General features: G+C 39.7%; 1 protein-coding gene and 1 long non-coding RNA gene across 3 annotated transcripts; one reads left to right on the forward strand and one right to left on the reverse strand.

Annotated features, from left to right (window-relative positions):
• Positions 1–1,996: 1,996 nt before the first annotated feature.
• On the reverse strand, positions 1,997–13,364 carry MMGT1 (membrane magnesium transporter 1). 2 transcript variants are annotated; one of them, XM_045994976.1, is made up of 4 exons: positions 13,016–13,355; positions 8,954–9,006; positions 6,673–6,776; positions 1,997–5,064 (listed from the first exon to the last, which is right to left on the reverse strand). In XM_045994976.1, the coding sequence occupies exons 1-4, from the start codon at positions 13,092–13,094 to the stop codon at positions 4,905–4,907; spliced, it is 396 nt and encodes a 131-aa protein (XP_045850932.1). In that variant the 5' UTR covers positions 13,095–13,355; the 3' UTR covers positions 1,997–4,904. The 2 variants fall into 2 exon arrangements, with proteins under 2 accessions (XP_045850932.1, XP_045850933.1); XM_045994977.1 differs by lacking the exon at positions 8,954–9,006 and having other exon boundaries at positions 6,673–6,772; positions 13,016–13,364.
• Positions 13,365–13,528: 164 nt separating this feature from the next.
• Positions 13,529–17,282, forward strand: LOC123934848. Its single transcript, XR_006816836.1, has 3 exons — positions 13,529–13,755; positions 14,147–14,306; positions 17,151–17,282. It is a non-coding gene; the product is annotated as an uncharacterized LOC123934848 (long non-coding RNA).

The following is a 17,282-nucleotide window of genomic DNA, read 5'->3' on the forward strand; positions in this document are numbered from 1 at the left end:
TAAACTATTCAGAAGGGGACAAAAGCACATTTGGAGATAACAAAAGCCAAAAGTGGCAAAATGTTAGGAATGGTGACTAAATGAAAAGTATATTGGCATTCCTCATATTATTCTTTCATGATTTCTGGAAGTTGGAAAATTTTCAAAATAAAATTTTAGAAAAATATCAATAGGATTCTAGGAATAGACAAAATGATACTAAGATCCCTCTGGAAATATAAACATACATGAACAACTAGAAAAAGTCCTGAAAATAATAATAATGCAGTATGGACTAGCAATGTAAAATATGAATGTGTACAACAACTTAAAATAATTAAAAGACTGGTAATTTACATAACAGAGTGCAGAGCTCAGAAATAGATCTAAATATACACAGAAATTCAATGTATGGATGAAGATGGCTTTTCAAATCAGTGTGGGGAGAAAAGTAAGAAAGTGGGGTTGGGATAACCAGATAGCCATTTGGGGAGAAAAATACTGAATCCTTAGCTCACTCCTTCTACCTAAATAAAGTCCAAACGAAGCAAAGATTTAAAGGTTAAAAAAAAAAACTTTAAAGTACTGGAAAAATACATTAAATTTATTCTTAAATGTAAAGAAGGCCTTTTTAAGCAAGGCATCAATCCCCAAAGCCATAAAGACTGATACGTTTAACTACATAAATAAGTGAATAAGTCTCAGGAAAATACTCTTTTAGACATATGACAATGGACCAATTTTCTTAGCTTACAAAGCGCTCATACAAATCAATAAAAAAACAAATCTTCTAATAGAAAACAGAACATGACCACGCAGTGCACAGAAAATGAAATGTAAGTAATCAATAAGCATGACGCAAGATATTGTTTGTTCCGTTTCAGATGATCAAATGTTTAAAAGTTTAGAGCCCAGTATCAGCGTGGGCCTTGGAAATAATTGTTCTTACAAATTACATGTGGGAGAATAACTGGGCAAAGATTCCTGGAGAACAATTTGGCAATAACTACTTAATTGAAAATGAAAAATACCCTTTGATCCAGCAATTCTATTGCTAAGAATTAACTCCATGGGTATAATCTCATTATCTGTGTAAGTATGTTCACTGCAATATGGTTTAGCAGTAGTAAAATATTGAAAACCTGAGATCCCATCAGTGTTTGAACATTTGTAACACATTCCTACATTGGAATAACTCATTAAAAATAATGAGGTATTTCTGTATATTCTGATACAGAAAGATCTTATAAGACACAGGTAGCAAAAACAGCAAGGTACAGAAGAGTGTATACAGTGTGATTCCATTAACAAAAAGTTTTTAAAACATGTATTTGCTGGGAAATAATTTTTCCCCCAAATGAATATACAGGACACACTAAGCTGGTTAACTTTGGAGAGAAGCATTAGGCACGAGAGAGAAGGGGGCAAGTTTTAATGGCATGTCTTTCTGTACCATCTGATTTTTAAATTTTTGCCACATACATATATTGTCTTTGTTTTTCCTTTTTAAAATAATATTTGATTTGTAGGTTCTTTTGAGATATTTCTAAGTAGATTTGAATCTTGCTAGTGCTATTTTTCAAAATACTCCAAATAAGTGCCAAGTTTTACAAACCAGAACTTCCCCTTGGGTTTTCATCAGACTCTGGATTTGTCCGCTGATGCTTTTAATCGTAATGATTTCCCGTTAAGTGTAAAGTTATAACAAATTTGTGATGGAATGATTGGACACTGCTACTCAAGGACTGAAATTCTTATACCCCAAAGGTCCTTTGATAATTTATAAATATAAATGAGATTACACATTCTATTTCAACTCTAAAAAAACCCCCATAAAATTGTAATTCAACTTTACATGTACAATAAAAAGTAAAGTATCCATTGAATTTAGTAGAACAGCATCACACCGGAAAAAAAATACAGCCATAAAATTACCTCTTACATTTTTCTGGGGACAGAGAAGCGAAGAGAATGAGATTTAAAAAACAAAAACAAAAACAAAAACCACTACCAAAAACAGGGTGAGACAATCATTTGTTTATTGGACAGGGCAAGGCTATTTAAAGAGAGGAAACATATTCAAAAGAAGGTGTTTAGCTTGGTGTTACAGGCATCGATGTTCACAACAAACAACACTACTCAATACATCATGGAAACAGGCCACATACAACCAGGAAGATGCCGTCATGCCACTCAAAAATAAGCCACAGTGCTTAGGAAACAATCATTAGGGAGTTACAGAGCATCGTGGTCTCCAATCCGCAGATCTGCATTTTCTGTGGCTGGGCCATTAGCCCATAGCATTTGGCTGGTTCCCTAGTTATTAAGAAGTCTCTTCCTATATTTTAGAGAGCCTTTCAAGAGTGCACACTTCTGAATGTCACTAAAATTGCAGTCAACTGCAGGCATAACTAGTTTACATCACTACATTTGGGGGGGGCGGGGGGGGACTACCCTAGGTAGTCATGGACTGTCTCAAAGCACTATAAATAAAATTCTGAATTTAATCCATTTAGCACTGTTATGATGCACCCAAATCACCTTTAGTCCTGTGGTACAAATTGGAAAAAGAAAAGAGAAATTCACTGGAGGAAACTGAAGAAGAAATTTGGGAAGCTCATCTGGCCCGAGGTATACAAGCTGCTAGCAAAGTTAGACACACCCGAAAACTATGTCAATTATCTGCCAAATCCTCAGGCATCATTTTTACTGGGACTTTCCTGACTGGGCAGGCATTTTCCTATCTATTCTAGAGACTAAACAAAATATTATAAATAGTAGTATATCATGAGTGCTTGGTTACAAGGGAAAACCATTCAGCCTAAGATTGATGAAGAAACGTGGTTAAGTGTCTGGCCCTCCCCATTTACTGATTTGACAAACCACTTCCTTCCACAGCGATCACAGTTCTCAAGGGGAGAAGTTCTCACTCCACGCAGAACACAAAACTATACTTGGGAAGCCAGTCACTAAAGACCAGACATTGTACAAATCCATTCATAATAAATGACCAGAATAGGTGAATCTATACAGGCAAAAAGTAGTTTAGTAGTTGCCCAGGGCTGGGAGGCACTAGGCAGGGGGATAGGAGAGGCGCCCACTAAAGGGTACGGGGTTTCTTTTAGGGGTGATAGAAATGTCCTGAAATGCACTGTGGCAGTGGTTGCATAATTTCACAAATATATGACAAAACCACTGAACTGTACCCTTTAAATGGCTGCACTGAAGGTATGTGGATAATAAAAAAAGGAAGGCAGCCCCCACAGAGAAGAGGCTCTTTCAAATCAAGTCATACCTGAGGAAATGGCAGGCAAGCCTGATGGGAGGAGCTTGTTTCTCATACAATATTTTAATTTAATTATCATCACATTAACCCCTGAATTCCATTTTTAACTCATTTCTCAATTATCTTAGGCTAATCAGCAGATTTCTAACTTTGTTCTCCTTAGAGAGCAGAGTCAGTGTTCCACAGATGGGGCTGGCGAAACAAAACTAATCAACAGTAAAAGCTCAATGACAAAAGAGTCTCCTGCTTTGAGGCTATGTGTGACCCGGCAGAATAGAAGAGCTGAGGTCCATTTCTAATGGGAAAAATGCCGTCAAGCAGAAGGGCATCTTACGACTCTTGCCAAAAGCGTATTGCTTTTCAAGTCTGCATAGTTATTCCCTTTGCACCTATACAATTCAAAGAAAGCAATGTTTTCATACCTGGACAGATCAACAAAAGCAGCCTTCTCTACAAAGAAGCGTTCAGCTCCCTGCAGATCGAAGGGCTAGCCAAATTTCCAAACCCAAAATTACTGTTTCTTAAAAAAAAAAAAAAAACAACAAAAAAAGTCTACTCTGTCCCCTCATCCTCATCTTCGGCAGCATCCAACAAAAATGGAGAAACTCTAAGCCTGCTAATGAATCTGAAGCTATAGGACAGTTTCTTAAATGACATTAATGGTTTTTCATTGAGGATACTAGTTCCAAATAAACATATTTGTCCCAATGCCTTTGAAGCCTACCTTTGATGAGAAGTTTCCTTTAGTTTTACTAATTTGCGAGTTTAGTATGCAATAAAATAACAGAGACTTTGAATAAGTTAAACTGGCTGATGACAAGTAATCAGTTTTCTTCAGTGATTACTATTCTACACAGGCAAGATAATTCATGTAATCATGAAGGGTCTTGTGGTCTATCTTCAACTAGTCTTTAACTACTTAATCAATTGGGGAAATTTCTGACAGAGAAATGAAGAGAACACAAGTAGCTTTATAGCAAGTTGAATTTGTTAAATATATTTATGACAAAGAATTTCTGACACAAGAATTGCTCACTGCACACAGAACCCCAGAGAAGTGATGAAACAAGACAGTCGATGTTAGAAGGTATATGGGAGTGGGGGTGGGGCGAGAAGTCATGAGAAATTGAAAACCAGCGAGCAGCTGCTGAAGCAGAGCCATTTTTTAGGGTCATAAGAAAAACTGATAAGCCACCATTTTGGTCTCTTTAGAGAAGTCCATTTGTTGTTAAAAACCAAAGACTTTTTAACTTTCATTCATGCTGCAAAATGCAGTAGTCACATTATTTCCAAAAGGATCCTAAAAACTCAAGTGCAAAAGAAATCTAAGAAAATAAATAATTACAAAATCATCAACATTTTTCAAAGAAATGTGCTCAAAACAGTGACTTTTACAAAAGATATGGGTTTGTTTTAAATGGAAAAAAGAATTCTATGAAAGATCAGACTCATTTCACAGATAACTTATACTCCATTAACAATTTGATTGACAGTGTACAAATAAGGGCCATAGACTTTTTTTAATTAGGTCTGAAAGATCAATATAATATAAATACTGATGATGGGGGGAGTGTTTTATACCCCAAACTCCAATATTCCAGCTCTGTGTCCTGTCCTGTTATGATAATTTGTAAAAATCTTAACGACGCAGTGATTCAAGTTTTCGTAACTTCAATGATGTGTTCGAGGACAATGCATCTTGATTTGAAGTGTTTGCTGTATCCGAAGGCCGGAACAGTACTCGACCACGATGATTAAATACATAAAATGATGGGTGATTCCTTAATGTGTCAAACGTCCTTAAAAGAAAAAAAAAAGCATCCACTTTAGATACACCTGTACAAAAGCCTATTTGAAAACAAGCAGGCTTCTGACGAATTATGAATTTGCTATGGGTTATAGTCTTAACTAAGTTTAAATCCATGAGATCAGGCGATACATAGCGATCATACTGTGTCTCATGTTTGTTTGTTTGTTTGTTTCCGTATAAGGAAAATAAGAAACCTGGAAAAGCAACATAAAGCTCTCAAATCTTTCTTTCAGCCACTCCTTCCAAGGTGCCTATGAGTATAACACAAATAATTGCTCAGCTTTAATCACTTCTGTAAATCTTAACACTAGCTAGCCCATGCCAAACAGTCTTTAAAAAAAAAAAAACCAGTACATAGATTGTACCTTTGATTATTCTCATTTGGCCCTCACTATTCAAGCAATATGATCATTTCACAGATCTGTTTCCAAGAATCTTTCAAGTACAACAACAAAAAAAAAAACTCGTTTTGGCCCTTCTGTACCTACTGTTGTCCAAACTCATATATTTTGCTACCACCTACTAAATTATATATTTTGCTACCACCTACTTAATGTCATTCTGTTTTACTTCTTTCTTTCCTGGCCCTTTGCCTATGATTCTTGGTAGACTCTTTGTAAGAACTACAGTGGGTGGTGATAGTAGAGTATCCTTTCTTCTTTCCCAGTGAAATATGTGTAGTCAGAAAAAGTTACAAACACCTAAGTGTATGGCTTTTAGTATTGGTTTGTTTAAACATTATTTTCCTGGAAAAAAGAGAACTCTGCCTTGATAAAAACTCAAATCTCAAAGCCAGGCCACCTAAATTCCAAGCATACTCCCACATATAACAGGAAGCCTGACATGTAACTATCTAAAATGTAAACTGAAAAGTAAAAGTAACAAGGGGGTGAGTTTCCTCTAACAAATAAATGTTTATTGTGAACCCTTCTGAGGACACATTGCAAAGGGTTCAAACTGCCAGGCTCAAGAAGGTAGGTAAAGTCCAGGGATGGAATTGAACAAAACTAAAGAATAACTTTATGAAAGTAGGAAATACGGAAACGAAAAGCAAGCCAGGTTCAAGAAAATAGCTTAGAAGAAGCACAAGGGAAAACAGAATAACAAATATATTGTAACCCAAGAATAGAAAGGGCCAGAGAGCAGTTTAGGTCACAGTCTAGGCTCAAGTGATAGAGGAAACGGACCAAAAACCCCTATTCTTCCAAAGACTAAGCTGGGACACGCAGATAAAAAGAGGAAAAAATGGAAGGGTGTAGGAGGGGAGGGAAGGAAAAAAGAATGGCTGACAGGAAAACATTTCTGAGGGAATATCTTCCTATTTACCTATTCCCTTCCACCCATCTCACCAATAAATAATTTTAAGCAAAAATAACATGACCTCTGAGTCTAATGTCAATCATCTGTCATTCAACTTCCATTTTTCTATCGTGTCAAACACTGCCTCAATATTTTGACCTCATTATTCACACAAACTGCACCATCAAAATGTAAAAGCAAAATCAACTTTTATGTACCAGAAAACATACATTTGAAATTACATAAATGAAATAAAACCCTTGCGAATCGAAATGCCTATGAAAAGGGAAAGACTTACTTATTTTTTAGTTCTGAAGTGGCATCCATGTCTTTAAATTCTCCTGCAATATGAACTATACCATAACAGGTAACTGCAAAGGCCAGAAGCGTCTGAAGAACTATCTGTGAGTATAAAGATTGAGATTATCAAATAACATACAAATATTATCATAAAAATTTACAATTTTCCCTCTGTCTCTTTTTAGCCTCTGACAGGTATTTCTCCCAGATCCTATCAAGGAGTTAGTTCTCCCTTTAAATAATTTGAACTCAGACACAATAAAATCTTCCATAAATTCTGTGTATCAGTGGAAAAATACTTCTAGGTTTTGCTCCAATAGCAAACAGGTACTAAGCTATTCAGAACTCAGTTACCAACTATTAGCTGCTTCCAAGAGCAACTAAGAATTTGCTAATGTATTATTGTTAAATATCACTGAGTATGAAAAAGAACACCCCTGGACCCACCACCCAGCTTAAGAAATAAAACTACCAGTACCTTTCAAGTCCCACGTGTCCCTCTCCAATTATATCCTTCACCAACCCCCTCAAAGTTAACTATTCTACTGAACTGCATATTAATCAATTCTTTAAGGCTTTTCTTTATAATTTTACCAGCTATGTATGTACCTCTAAAATGTATATTGCTTACTTTTCCCCATTTTTGAATATTTTGGGAGATTCATCCCTGTTGTAGTATATCCTTGCAGTCATTCACTTTCACCGCATTTTACATTTCATTATATGAAAATGCCACAATGTATTCATTCCGCTGCCAATGGCTGTGTGGGCTGTTTTCTGTGTGTTACTTTTACAATGCCAATGTAGATATCCTGCAGTAGGTCTCCTGGCACATGGGAGTAGAATCACTGGGGGAGGGTATACCCATGTTCAACTTCATTAGGTAATACCAAAATGTCTTCCGAAGAGGTTGTGCAAGCAAAAACTTGCAATGTTTGATATTAACCAACCTGGGATTACAGACAGGCACATTTGATTTTGATTGTGATTTTCCTGTATTTTTCAAATTTCCCAATTTGCAAACAGAAGCAAGCTATATTAAATAGCTATAAATGAGGGACACCTGGGTGGCTCAGCCGGTTAAGCATCTGCCTTTGGCTCAGGTCATGATCCCAGGGTCCTGGGATCGAGTCCCACATCAGGCTCCCTGCTCAGCGGGGAGTCTGCTTCTCCCTCTGCCTGCTCTGCCTGCTGCTCCCCCTGCTTGTGCTCTCTCTGACAAATAAATAAAATCTTTATAAAAAATTGATATAAATGAATATGTGTGTGGTGGTGGGGGGGTAACCTACCACATAGCAAAGGTGATAGGAGAGTGGCTTAATAGTCCCGTCCACCATTAACTTTTATTACAGACAACTATAGTCGAAATTAGCCACAAGCTATTACTCTAACTTTCTAAATTAAAACTGACGTCACATGTCATACCAGCTTACACATTCCCACCACTAGTGTACCAAGACCTATTTCATGTAATGCAATCACAGGCACCGTGAACAAGAATGTGGCAAATCTGTGAGTTATCATGAAGTTACGTCAAGATAAATAATGTTAAGTAATAAAAGGCTAGTTATAAAACTATACATATATACATGTAGATAACTTTTTTAAAAGAAAAACTGTTTTGATTAGGTAAAACTATACATAATGTAAATAAAGACCGCTGTTTGTGCACAGGGGGTGAGCTGAACTACTGACATGCTCCAAACTGGTGGGAGTAGCAGCAGAACTGCTGAGCAGTGAGGTCACTCGTCATTTTTTATTTTATGGGGTCAGTTTTACTTTTTACACTTGCTGCTTGATTCCGTTATAAAGAAGTTACTATTTTGTCACTTCAAATCCATTCAAGATAAACAAAATGATGAGTGAAGTTCACACTGTCATTTCAGCTTAAAAAAAAAAAACACTTCCTTGTTTTTCTTTACTTTTGCCACCTACATATATGTCCCTAAACAATATTTAGTTTTGCTTGTTCTTAGACTTTACATAAAAAGGAACTTTGCTAAGTAAAGTAAAGTCAAATAATCAACTTTTTAAGTCCATCCTCAGACTATGAACAGAACAACTTCTAGAATGACTAAACTACAGTTCTAGAAACCAAACAGAAATCTTTTGTTTCCAAATCTTCGGGGTTTACAATGAGTGACAAATAGTAAAGTCGTGAACAGATGTTACTTCATGTCTGGAAAATTTTAAGAGAACAAGAACCAGTAAAAAATTATTATAAGCTATGTGGCTAATTTTTAAAATATATTTTAACGGAATATAAATGACCAACTTACATCTATTGGCAGTGATTCATCTTCCTTTTCTGTTAATCGCATATAAGAACGATCTATAAACCAGAAGCATACCATTAAGGAAATTGTAGCCCATTTTTCTTTCTTAAAACGCAAGCAAATCAATATACCAAAGGAGCGGCTGACTTACATGCTACATAAAGTAATGCTAATCCCGGATTCCTCAAAAACCTCTATCTCCTAAGCCAGCCAGCCCGATCTTGAACTATTTGACTTTCATCATGACCTGCTTTGTCACCTTATAAAACACAGTAAGAGTGAAAGGTGACCAAGTAGGAGGAAGAAATACCTAAACGTATTTTTTTTTCAGAATCCTCTGAAACTAACAGTTTCTTTCACTGACTAGTCAGAGAAATCACAGTTATTTAAAAACGAATAATCCTACAGAAAATCTCAACTCTGAAATAGCACCGCCATCACGTAGCATGGATAAAGCAATACTGGTATGGACATGCTTTTTCCTGAGAGAATATGTTGGGGCAGTGGTAGAATAGGAGAAGTTCCAGAACGTCAATTTCTGCCTCTCTGATTAAATCATAATTCTGCTGCTGCCTTAGCCTCAGGAAGCAGCAAGGTATTAAAGAAAAGGACCAGGATTTGGAAGCTGATCAGCCTGGATCATAAAACCAGCTCCTCCACTTCCTGTCATTCACTGACTTTATCTGTCAAACCTTAAGACATTCTGGTGCATTGTAACATGTATCTCAATTTCAGACAGTTAAAATGTAGGAGTGGGAGGGGGAGTGTATCTTGGAATCAAAGAAATACAGTATCTTTCTGCTGCCTAACTGTCTGCAACAGTAAAATGGGGGATAATGGGACGATTACATTAGATACATGGTAGCCATTCTGCCATAACAAAGTTCATCCCAGCAAAGGTGAGCATGCTGTAGCACAAAGATGTGTTATCTGCAGCTACCATGTGACATGACACAATTAGCTTCAAAGGTAAATATTAGTCTTTTTCCAACACGAGCATTATAAAGCGGTCCCACTGTAGTGACAAATGCCAAAAGGTATTCTCATCTCATCAGAAACACAAAATCATAATTCTAGAAAAACCTGGCACAATCCCTACTTAACAATGTGCTGTGGACTTAAAAACCCAAATTGCTGTGAGTGAACATGCAGCGACTCTTAAAAGACAATGTGTTTAGAGACATTTCTGAAGTTTTATCTTACAGGTTTAACATTAGGACCGGTGTAAAAGAAACATCAATCCAATACTAAAAATAGGTTTGGCTAACTTCCTACTGTCTGTTCAATTCCTAGCCAGCTTTCTTCTTTGCATGCAGCCTAATCTGATTCGAACAGTACCTCTAACCAGGCATTTCCTCATCTGTAAAACGAAGGGGTTGGACTTCAGTGATCTCCTTGCTCGAGTACTGTACAATTTTACAGCTGAAGCCAACTGTAGAAAATGACGCAGTACTCCACAGTATCCTGATCTCCAGGGTTGTGCTTCTCAAAAGAAAGTGCAGACAGATCTCCTGGGGATCTTATTAAAATGCAGATCAGGATTCAATAAACTCTGGGGCGGGGCCTGAGTTTCTGCATTTCTAATAAGCTCCCAGGCAATTCCCTGGAGGCTGGTCCACTGAACACCCTAGAGCAGCAAGGCTCTAAGGTATTTCCTTAACCCTCTGTCCCCCACCTCCCATCCCCAGCCTGTCTCCATGCATCCTGACATACTCTTAGCATAGCATCTATAGCACTTTATCGTGATTATTTATTGATTCCACTTGAGTTTGAACTCCCTTAGGGCATCAATGTACCTCTGGCACCTAAGCACAGCGCAATTTCAACCACTTACACAAAACTGAATTTCATAAAGCGGTGTAGCACACAGGCTCTAGAGTCAAACTGTTGGTCTTTGAATCCTGGCCCCACCATCACCTCTGTCAGTTTGTGCAAGTTTCCCAGCTATGCGTGTCTCAACTTCATCTTTCAAGAGTGATAACGACAACAGCTACCTCACAGGGCTTTTGGTAGGGCTGAATTAGATAATACATGTAAAGCGCTTAGTTCAGTGCCTGGCACACAGTAAGCATTTAATAAGCGTTAGCTGTAATACTGTTATCATTAAAGACTGGAGCTTTGGAGAAACTGTCACAAAATAGAGAACACCGGGGAAACATGACAACCAAATGTAACGTGATACCCTGCTTGATTTCTGGAACAGAAGTCCTTATTGGAAAAACTGGTAAAACCCAAATAAAAGTTTGACTTCAGTTAGTAGTATTATACCAGTATCAGTTTCTTAGTTGTGACAACATACCATGGTAATAGATGTTACAATGCAGGAAACTGGGTGGGGGTATATAGTAACTGTACTATCTTTACAACTTCTCTGCAAAATTTCAAAATAAAAATGTATTTAAAAAATAAAGCTGAGTTTCAGTCAGACAAATGTCCATACATATATGTAAAAAATAGTTAAAATAACTGGATCATTTTAATTCTACATAAAAAAACAAAAGGTTTTATCTTGAAAAAAATTAGAGCTGTGAAGGAATTCACATTTCATTTTCTACTTTATTCCTGAAGATTGAAAGTAATCTAGCAAGTGAATTAAGTTCAACTTTGAATTCACTTCCTTCATTCGACTAATTTATTGAGTACCTACTGTGGGAAAACATTGTGCTAGGCACAGAGATCACAGCAATGAACAAAATGGGCTGCCCTTGTGGGTTCTACAATCTAAGACAGAGGTTAGCAAACTTTTCCTTAAAGAGTCAGATAATAGGGGCTCCTGGGTGGCTCAGTGGGTTAAAGTCTCTGCCTTCGGCTTGGGTCATGATCCCAGGATCCTGGGATGGAGCCCCACGTAGGGCTCTCTGCTCAGCAGGAAGCCTGCTTCCTCCTCTCTCTCTCTCTCTCTGCCTGCCTCTCTGCCTACTTGTGATCTCTATCTGTCAGGTGGATAGGTAAGATCTTTTAAAAAAAAAAAAAGCCAGATAATAAATATTTTGGGCTTTGCAGGCCATACTGTGTCTGTGTCAACTACTCAACTTCTCACTTAGAAAGGAGCCAGACAATACCTAAATGAATGGGTGTAGCTGTCTATCAGGAAAACTTCATTGATGGGCACTGAAACTTGGATTTTATATAATTGTCATGGATCATGAAATGATATTCATTTGCTTTTTTTCCCCAACAAATTAAAATGTGAAAACATTCTTAGCTCACTGCAAAAACAGGAGAGAGGCTGCATTTGGCCCACACGCCAGTTTGCTGACCCCTGGCCTAGTAGAGAAGGAAGACCACAAAAAAACAAATCAGCTGTCTCAAGACAGCTATACCTCCTCTGCTAGACTCCAAGTTTCTTCTTGATGATACAATAGTATGTGTATGTTAAAGTAGTTTTACTTTTTTCTTTTAAACTTCCCAGTGACTCTGTGACACAGAAAAAGCAAGAATTAAAATCCACCTCAATGAAGGCTCAGAGAAGGAACATGACTTGCCCAAGGTCACACAGATTTAGCGGTAAAGCAAGTTTTTCAGAACCAGCTCTCCAGACTCCCAGTCCAGTGCTCTTTCTCCTGTACCACAGTGCCCCCAAGAGGCAAACGGTCACTTAACTTCTCACTCTCTACCTGGACAGCCCAGGAGTGCCCAAGATGTTGTTCACCTAGTTGTCATGGGACCATGAGCACCCGAAGTCTTCATTCTGACACTTTGCCTGCTCAGCCCCACGCTGGATCTGATATCACCTGTCCCGCATTCCCCCCAAAAGACTGCCTTCCTGGTCACCCCGCAGCCGGAGAGACTCCCTCTTTGCCCACCCTACAGTCAGCTCAGAGCCCTCTCCCAGACACCCTCTTCCCCTTCCACCCCTTCTGCACTCTCAGGTGCCCGTCTCCTCAAACTCAGACTCCGAGCCTTCCACCGGGAAGCCCCGCGCCGCTTCACGAAGTCACCCCCCAACTCTAAGGGCTCAAATGACCATTCCTGGGACACTCGGTCCGACACTCCCTCAGGGTGCTCCCACACACCGCCCCCGGAGTCCCACACAGGAGCGGTCGCTGTCCCCCCGGCACTTACGCTGCGCAGCGGAAAAGGCCGCGTGGGCTAGGGCAAAGAGGCCGACGCCCACCAGCCCCTTCCACAGTGACGGCGCCATGATTCCGGAGGAGCAGCAGCCCAACAAAAGAGGCGAAGGGCGGCGAAGCTGTTCCTTCTTCAACTGGCGGGTGTCCGCGCAGCGCAGAGAGATGACGTCACCGAACCCCTGGGCGCGAAGTGCCTCAGAGGTGGAAAAACCAAAGAGCCGTGAGAAAGCGGAAGCAGGAATGCCGGGAAGAAGGGGAAAGCGACACGGAATAAGGTCCGCGAGTGACCACGAGCCGAGCTTGCGTGCGCGGTCTCTCCGTGGGGGGCGGAGCTAAGCGGAGAGCGTACCGAAGGAGGCGAAAGCGGATCAATGGGGAAGCGAAGCGGAAGGGCGCCAACGAATGAGCGCGGGCCGCGGGGCAAGGGGCGGGGCCTGCGGAGAGGCCCAGGCGGGGCTGAGGGGCTTGGCGCCGGGAGGGCTGGAGGCGGAGGGTCAAGGCTGGCGGCGCTGGGTCTCTACTCCTCGCAGGGGGGTTTGTTTGTTTGCTTTGCTTTTCCCTCCAGCTGGGTCCTTTGTTTTCTGCCGGCCTGTCCAGTGCTTCAGCCCTCTGGGAGCCAACACTGCTGAAGGCGGCAAGGTTGTGAAAGCGAAGAGGCGGGTGGGGTGTAGAAGAGAACAACCCGGTATTTGGAACCCCAAACACGTGGCACGCGTGGGATGCTCCGTAAAAGTTAGTTCCCTTCTCCTTACCTTCAAAAGGTCTTGAAGAAAGACTCGTGTCCCATGGGATGTGGTGTCACGCGGGAGGTTTGTCCTGAAGAGAGCCAGTTTACGTTAGGGAGAAATGAAAGGGGAGGAATAAAGGACACGCAAAACGCCAGCCCATCTCGTCTATCTCCGATCAGAAAAAAAGTGTACTCTCCCTCTTTGATTTGTCTTTGTCTCTATCCCCTAAAATACACACAGTCGTTAGTGAGATTCTCCCTTTCTTTCACTCTGCTCTCCTTTGGCGAGCTTACCTCTTCATTCCCACCTCTTCATTCCCACCCCTTCAGCTACCGTCAATAACACCGTAATTCCAAAGCGACATCTCGATCTCAAATGTCTCTCTTTGGCTCCAGACCTGGATTTCCAGACCCACTAATCGCTTATTTCTATCCTGCGGCACGTCGAACTTAATATGGTCAAGACGGAATTCATCCATTTTTTTCCAAACTCTGCACCAACTCCTCCAGTGACCCCTGACTGATAGGCACAGCGTTGTAAGCGGCATATCACAAGGTAAATGCCCTTAGTCCTGTCAGGATTCTACTTTTGAGCTGCATCAGTTTTGCTAACTCTCATATACTCAAAGATGCCTATCCTGGACACTCCTTTTAAATTTGCAATCTTACCATTCCTGGCCCCCTTAGCCTGCTCTATCTCTATATCACCTTCTGAAATATCTGTAATTTACCTGTTTATTATGTTTGTTGTGTTATTATTGTTCACTTTCTCTCTTCCTCCATTGGAATGTAAGTTCCAAGAGGACAAATATTATGTTCATTATTTTTCTCTGGGCCCACTCCAATTCTTTCACCTCTAAGCCAAGATTTGACACGGTACTCAATCAATGTCAAGTACAGTGTAATGTATTCCTTACAAATGTAGGCGTATTTATAAACCACACAATCAGGAAGAACCAGGAAATAATCTTCCTGTACTTGACAGGAAAGTGCTTCCTTCACCCCGGGAAGTGGCAAAATAGAAAAGATAGTTGACCAGAAAAAAAAAAAGTCTTAACCCTTGGTTTTAGCTTTGATAATGATCAAATTTAAAATAGCCTTTTCAGATATCTTATTAAATTATCTCTGCTGATATTAATTTATCCAAAGCAGAAAAATCATTAGGTTTCTTAAGGGAGCTGAGGTCTGGTTCCTTTCCTTTGAAAAGATGAGGTTACAGAAAAAAGAGCGGTAAGAAATCTGGTATTTCTATAAGCCACCATACATTATCCTAGTCTTCAGGGTAGTGGCCAAGCATTGAATTTTGTTTTCTCCACTACAGTCTAAGATGCATGCCCCCATTATCTTCTTTTGAATATCTTACCCATATGCGGAATGCAAAAGAAACTAGGCTAGTTTCGCATTTTCTAGAAATAAATGGTTAACTCCTATTCAGGGAGTGGGATTTTAAAGGTCTCATCTGTAGATTTTAACGTGAAGGGAAGCCAAGGTATTCATTCAGAGTCATAGTTACCAAAGATTGTATCATTCAAATAAGTACCTTGGGTCCAGTCATACATTGTTTTCTAGGTTGGAGTTCATTCCAAAGGTGCAAGGTACAGCTAGGGGCAGCACTGTTTTCATGAGCTTTTAGAACAGAAGTCAAACTTCATGTGAAAGAACACTTAAATTCCTAGGTGACCCCAAAAGTGTCTTTAGTTTTCCTAAAGAAACAGTCATTTTCCATATGCACAGAGGATACATGATGTGGATTTGTTAAAGGCGGGGATAATGATCTCTAAAGCATTTCCGACCCAGATGTTATTTATGAAGGCGCATCACGTCTTCCCAGGATAGTCTGTTGAATAAAGAAAGCACTGCAATCCCACATTATCTTCAAGTTAATTAATTTGGTTACATGCTACCCAACTAGGCGAGTGACTTCATACATCACTCAGATGTGCCTCCATTTCCCACACAGATTCTCCCTTTTTCCAGCATGCTCTGTCCTTTCCTACCTAGTTCAAAAACCTACTTTCCCTAGGAATACGTTGCTGTTATAGGTATGTGTAAGAGGAATATATCTACTATAGGTACTAAACCTTTCTTAAAACTATTTGTACTTATTTCAACCTCCCTGGGTAACTAATTCTAGAATTTTGCTACCTGCTGGGTAGACTAGTATTTTCAACATTTATATTGAAATTGCATCATCCCTTTTTTATTTCTTTACAAAAATGGTGTGTGTTCATGTAAGAAGTTCAAACAATGAAACCATGTATCCCTCTTAATGCATTAAGTGGCCCCTTGGCATCTCGCGTTTTGAATCTCAGTCAATAAGACTGTGGTTACTTGATTCATATCTTTGAAGACTTGTTTACTGAAAGGTTTATACTCCTGTGATTAAAAGTGTATGCTTTAGAAACAGATTGGGCTTGAATCCTGGCTTCTCCTTTACTATCTGGGAGATTGAGCAAGTTATTTAACTTTACTGTGCCTCAATTTCCTCATCTGTAAAGTGGAGATAATAATAGTACTTACCTGGTGAGATTGTTCTTAGGATTGAGGGAGACAACACATATGAGTTGTTTAGAATAATCCCACTTGGGGTAGGAAGGGTGCCTGGCTGGCTCAGTAGTGGAGCATACGACTCTTGATCTCCAGGTTGTAAGTTCAAGCCCCATGTTGGGGGTGGAGATTACTTCAAAAAAATAAAATCTTAAATAAAAAGAATAACCTCACATGGTGAGTACTCAGTAAATGTTAGCCATTATCATTCCTGCTGCTGCTACTGTAGAGTCTTCTAGCAATTTTTCCAGACTAAAGGAGTTCTTTATCCCTTTGGTCTTTCTTAAAACATCAGTAGCTTCTCCCCTTTGTTTATTTTAATTGCTCTTCTCAGGGCCATTTCTAGATCTACTAATATCTCTCTTGGGGTTTCATTACCACATCTGCACAAAGTATCCTAGGTTACTTGTATGGGGCTAAAATGATTATTTATTTCAAGTAGTCTTGACACTGAAAATGACACCAAAAGTCTTATTTGCTGTTTTAGCACACTGAGCTGATAAGTTCAGGAAGTGAACATAAAACTCTAGCACTATACTGTGTCCTAACTAATATTGGGGGCTTTGTGTTGTTGTTGTTGTTGTTGTTCGTTTGTTTGTTTTTGAGAGGGAGCGAGAATGTGGAAGCATGCACATGGTGAGGGGGAGGGATGAAGAGGGAAAGGGAGAAAGAGTCCCAGGCTGACTTTACTAAGCAGGGAGCCAGACACAGGGCTGAATCTCAGGACCCTGATATCATGACCTGAGCCAATATCCAGAGTGGGATGTTTAACTGACTGAACCACCCAGGCATTCCACCAACTGATATTTGTGACCTATTCTTCCTCTCACTTCTTTTTTTTTTTTTTAAGCAGGCTTCACACCCAGTATGGAACACAATGCGGGGCCTGAACCCACGACCCCGAGATCAAGACCTGAGCTGAGATTAAGAGTCTGATGCTAAAACAACGCTTAACCAACTGAACTACCTAGGTTCCCCCTCCCAC

Source organism: Meles meles, chromosome X, assembly GCF_922984935.1.
Source record: "Meles meles chromosome X, mMelMel3.1 paternal haplotype, whole genome shotgun sequence".
Classification (NCBI taxonomy): domain Eukaryota; kingdom Metazoa; phylum Chordata; class Mammalia; order Carnivora; family Mustelidae; genus Meles; species Meles meles.

Coding starts and splice junctions, on each gene's coding strand:
- MMGT1 (XM_045994976.1), bottom strand. CDS start 13,094: ATGGCGCCGTCACTGTGGAAGGGGCTGGTGGGCGTCGGCCTCTTTGCC. Junction 9,007..13,015: donor GGCCTTTTCCGCTGCGCAGC/GTAAGTGCCGGG, acceptor TCTGGTTTATAG/ATCGTTCTTATATGCGATTA. Junction 6,777..8,953: donor ATGAATCACTGCCAATAGAT/GTAAGTTGGTCA, acceptor TTATACTCACAG/ATAGTTCTTCAGACGCTTCT.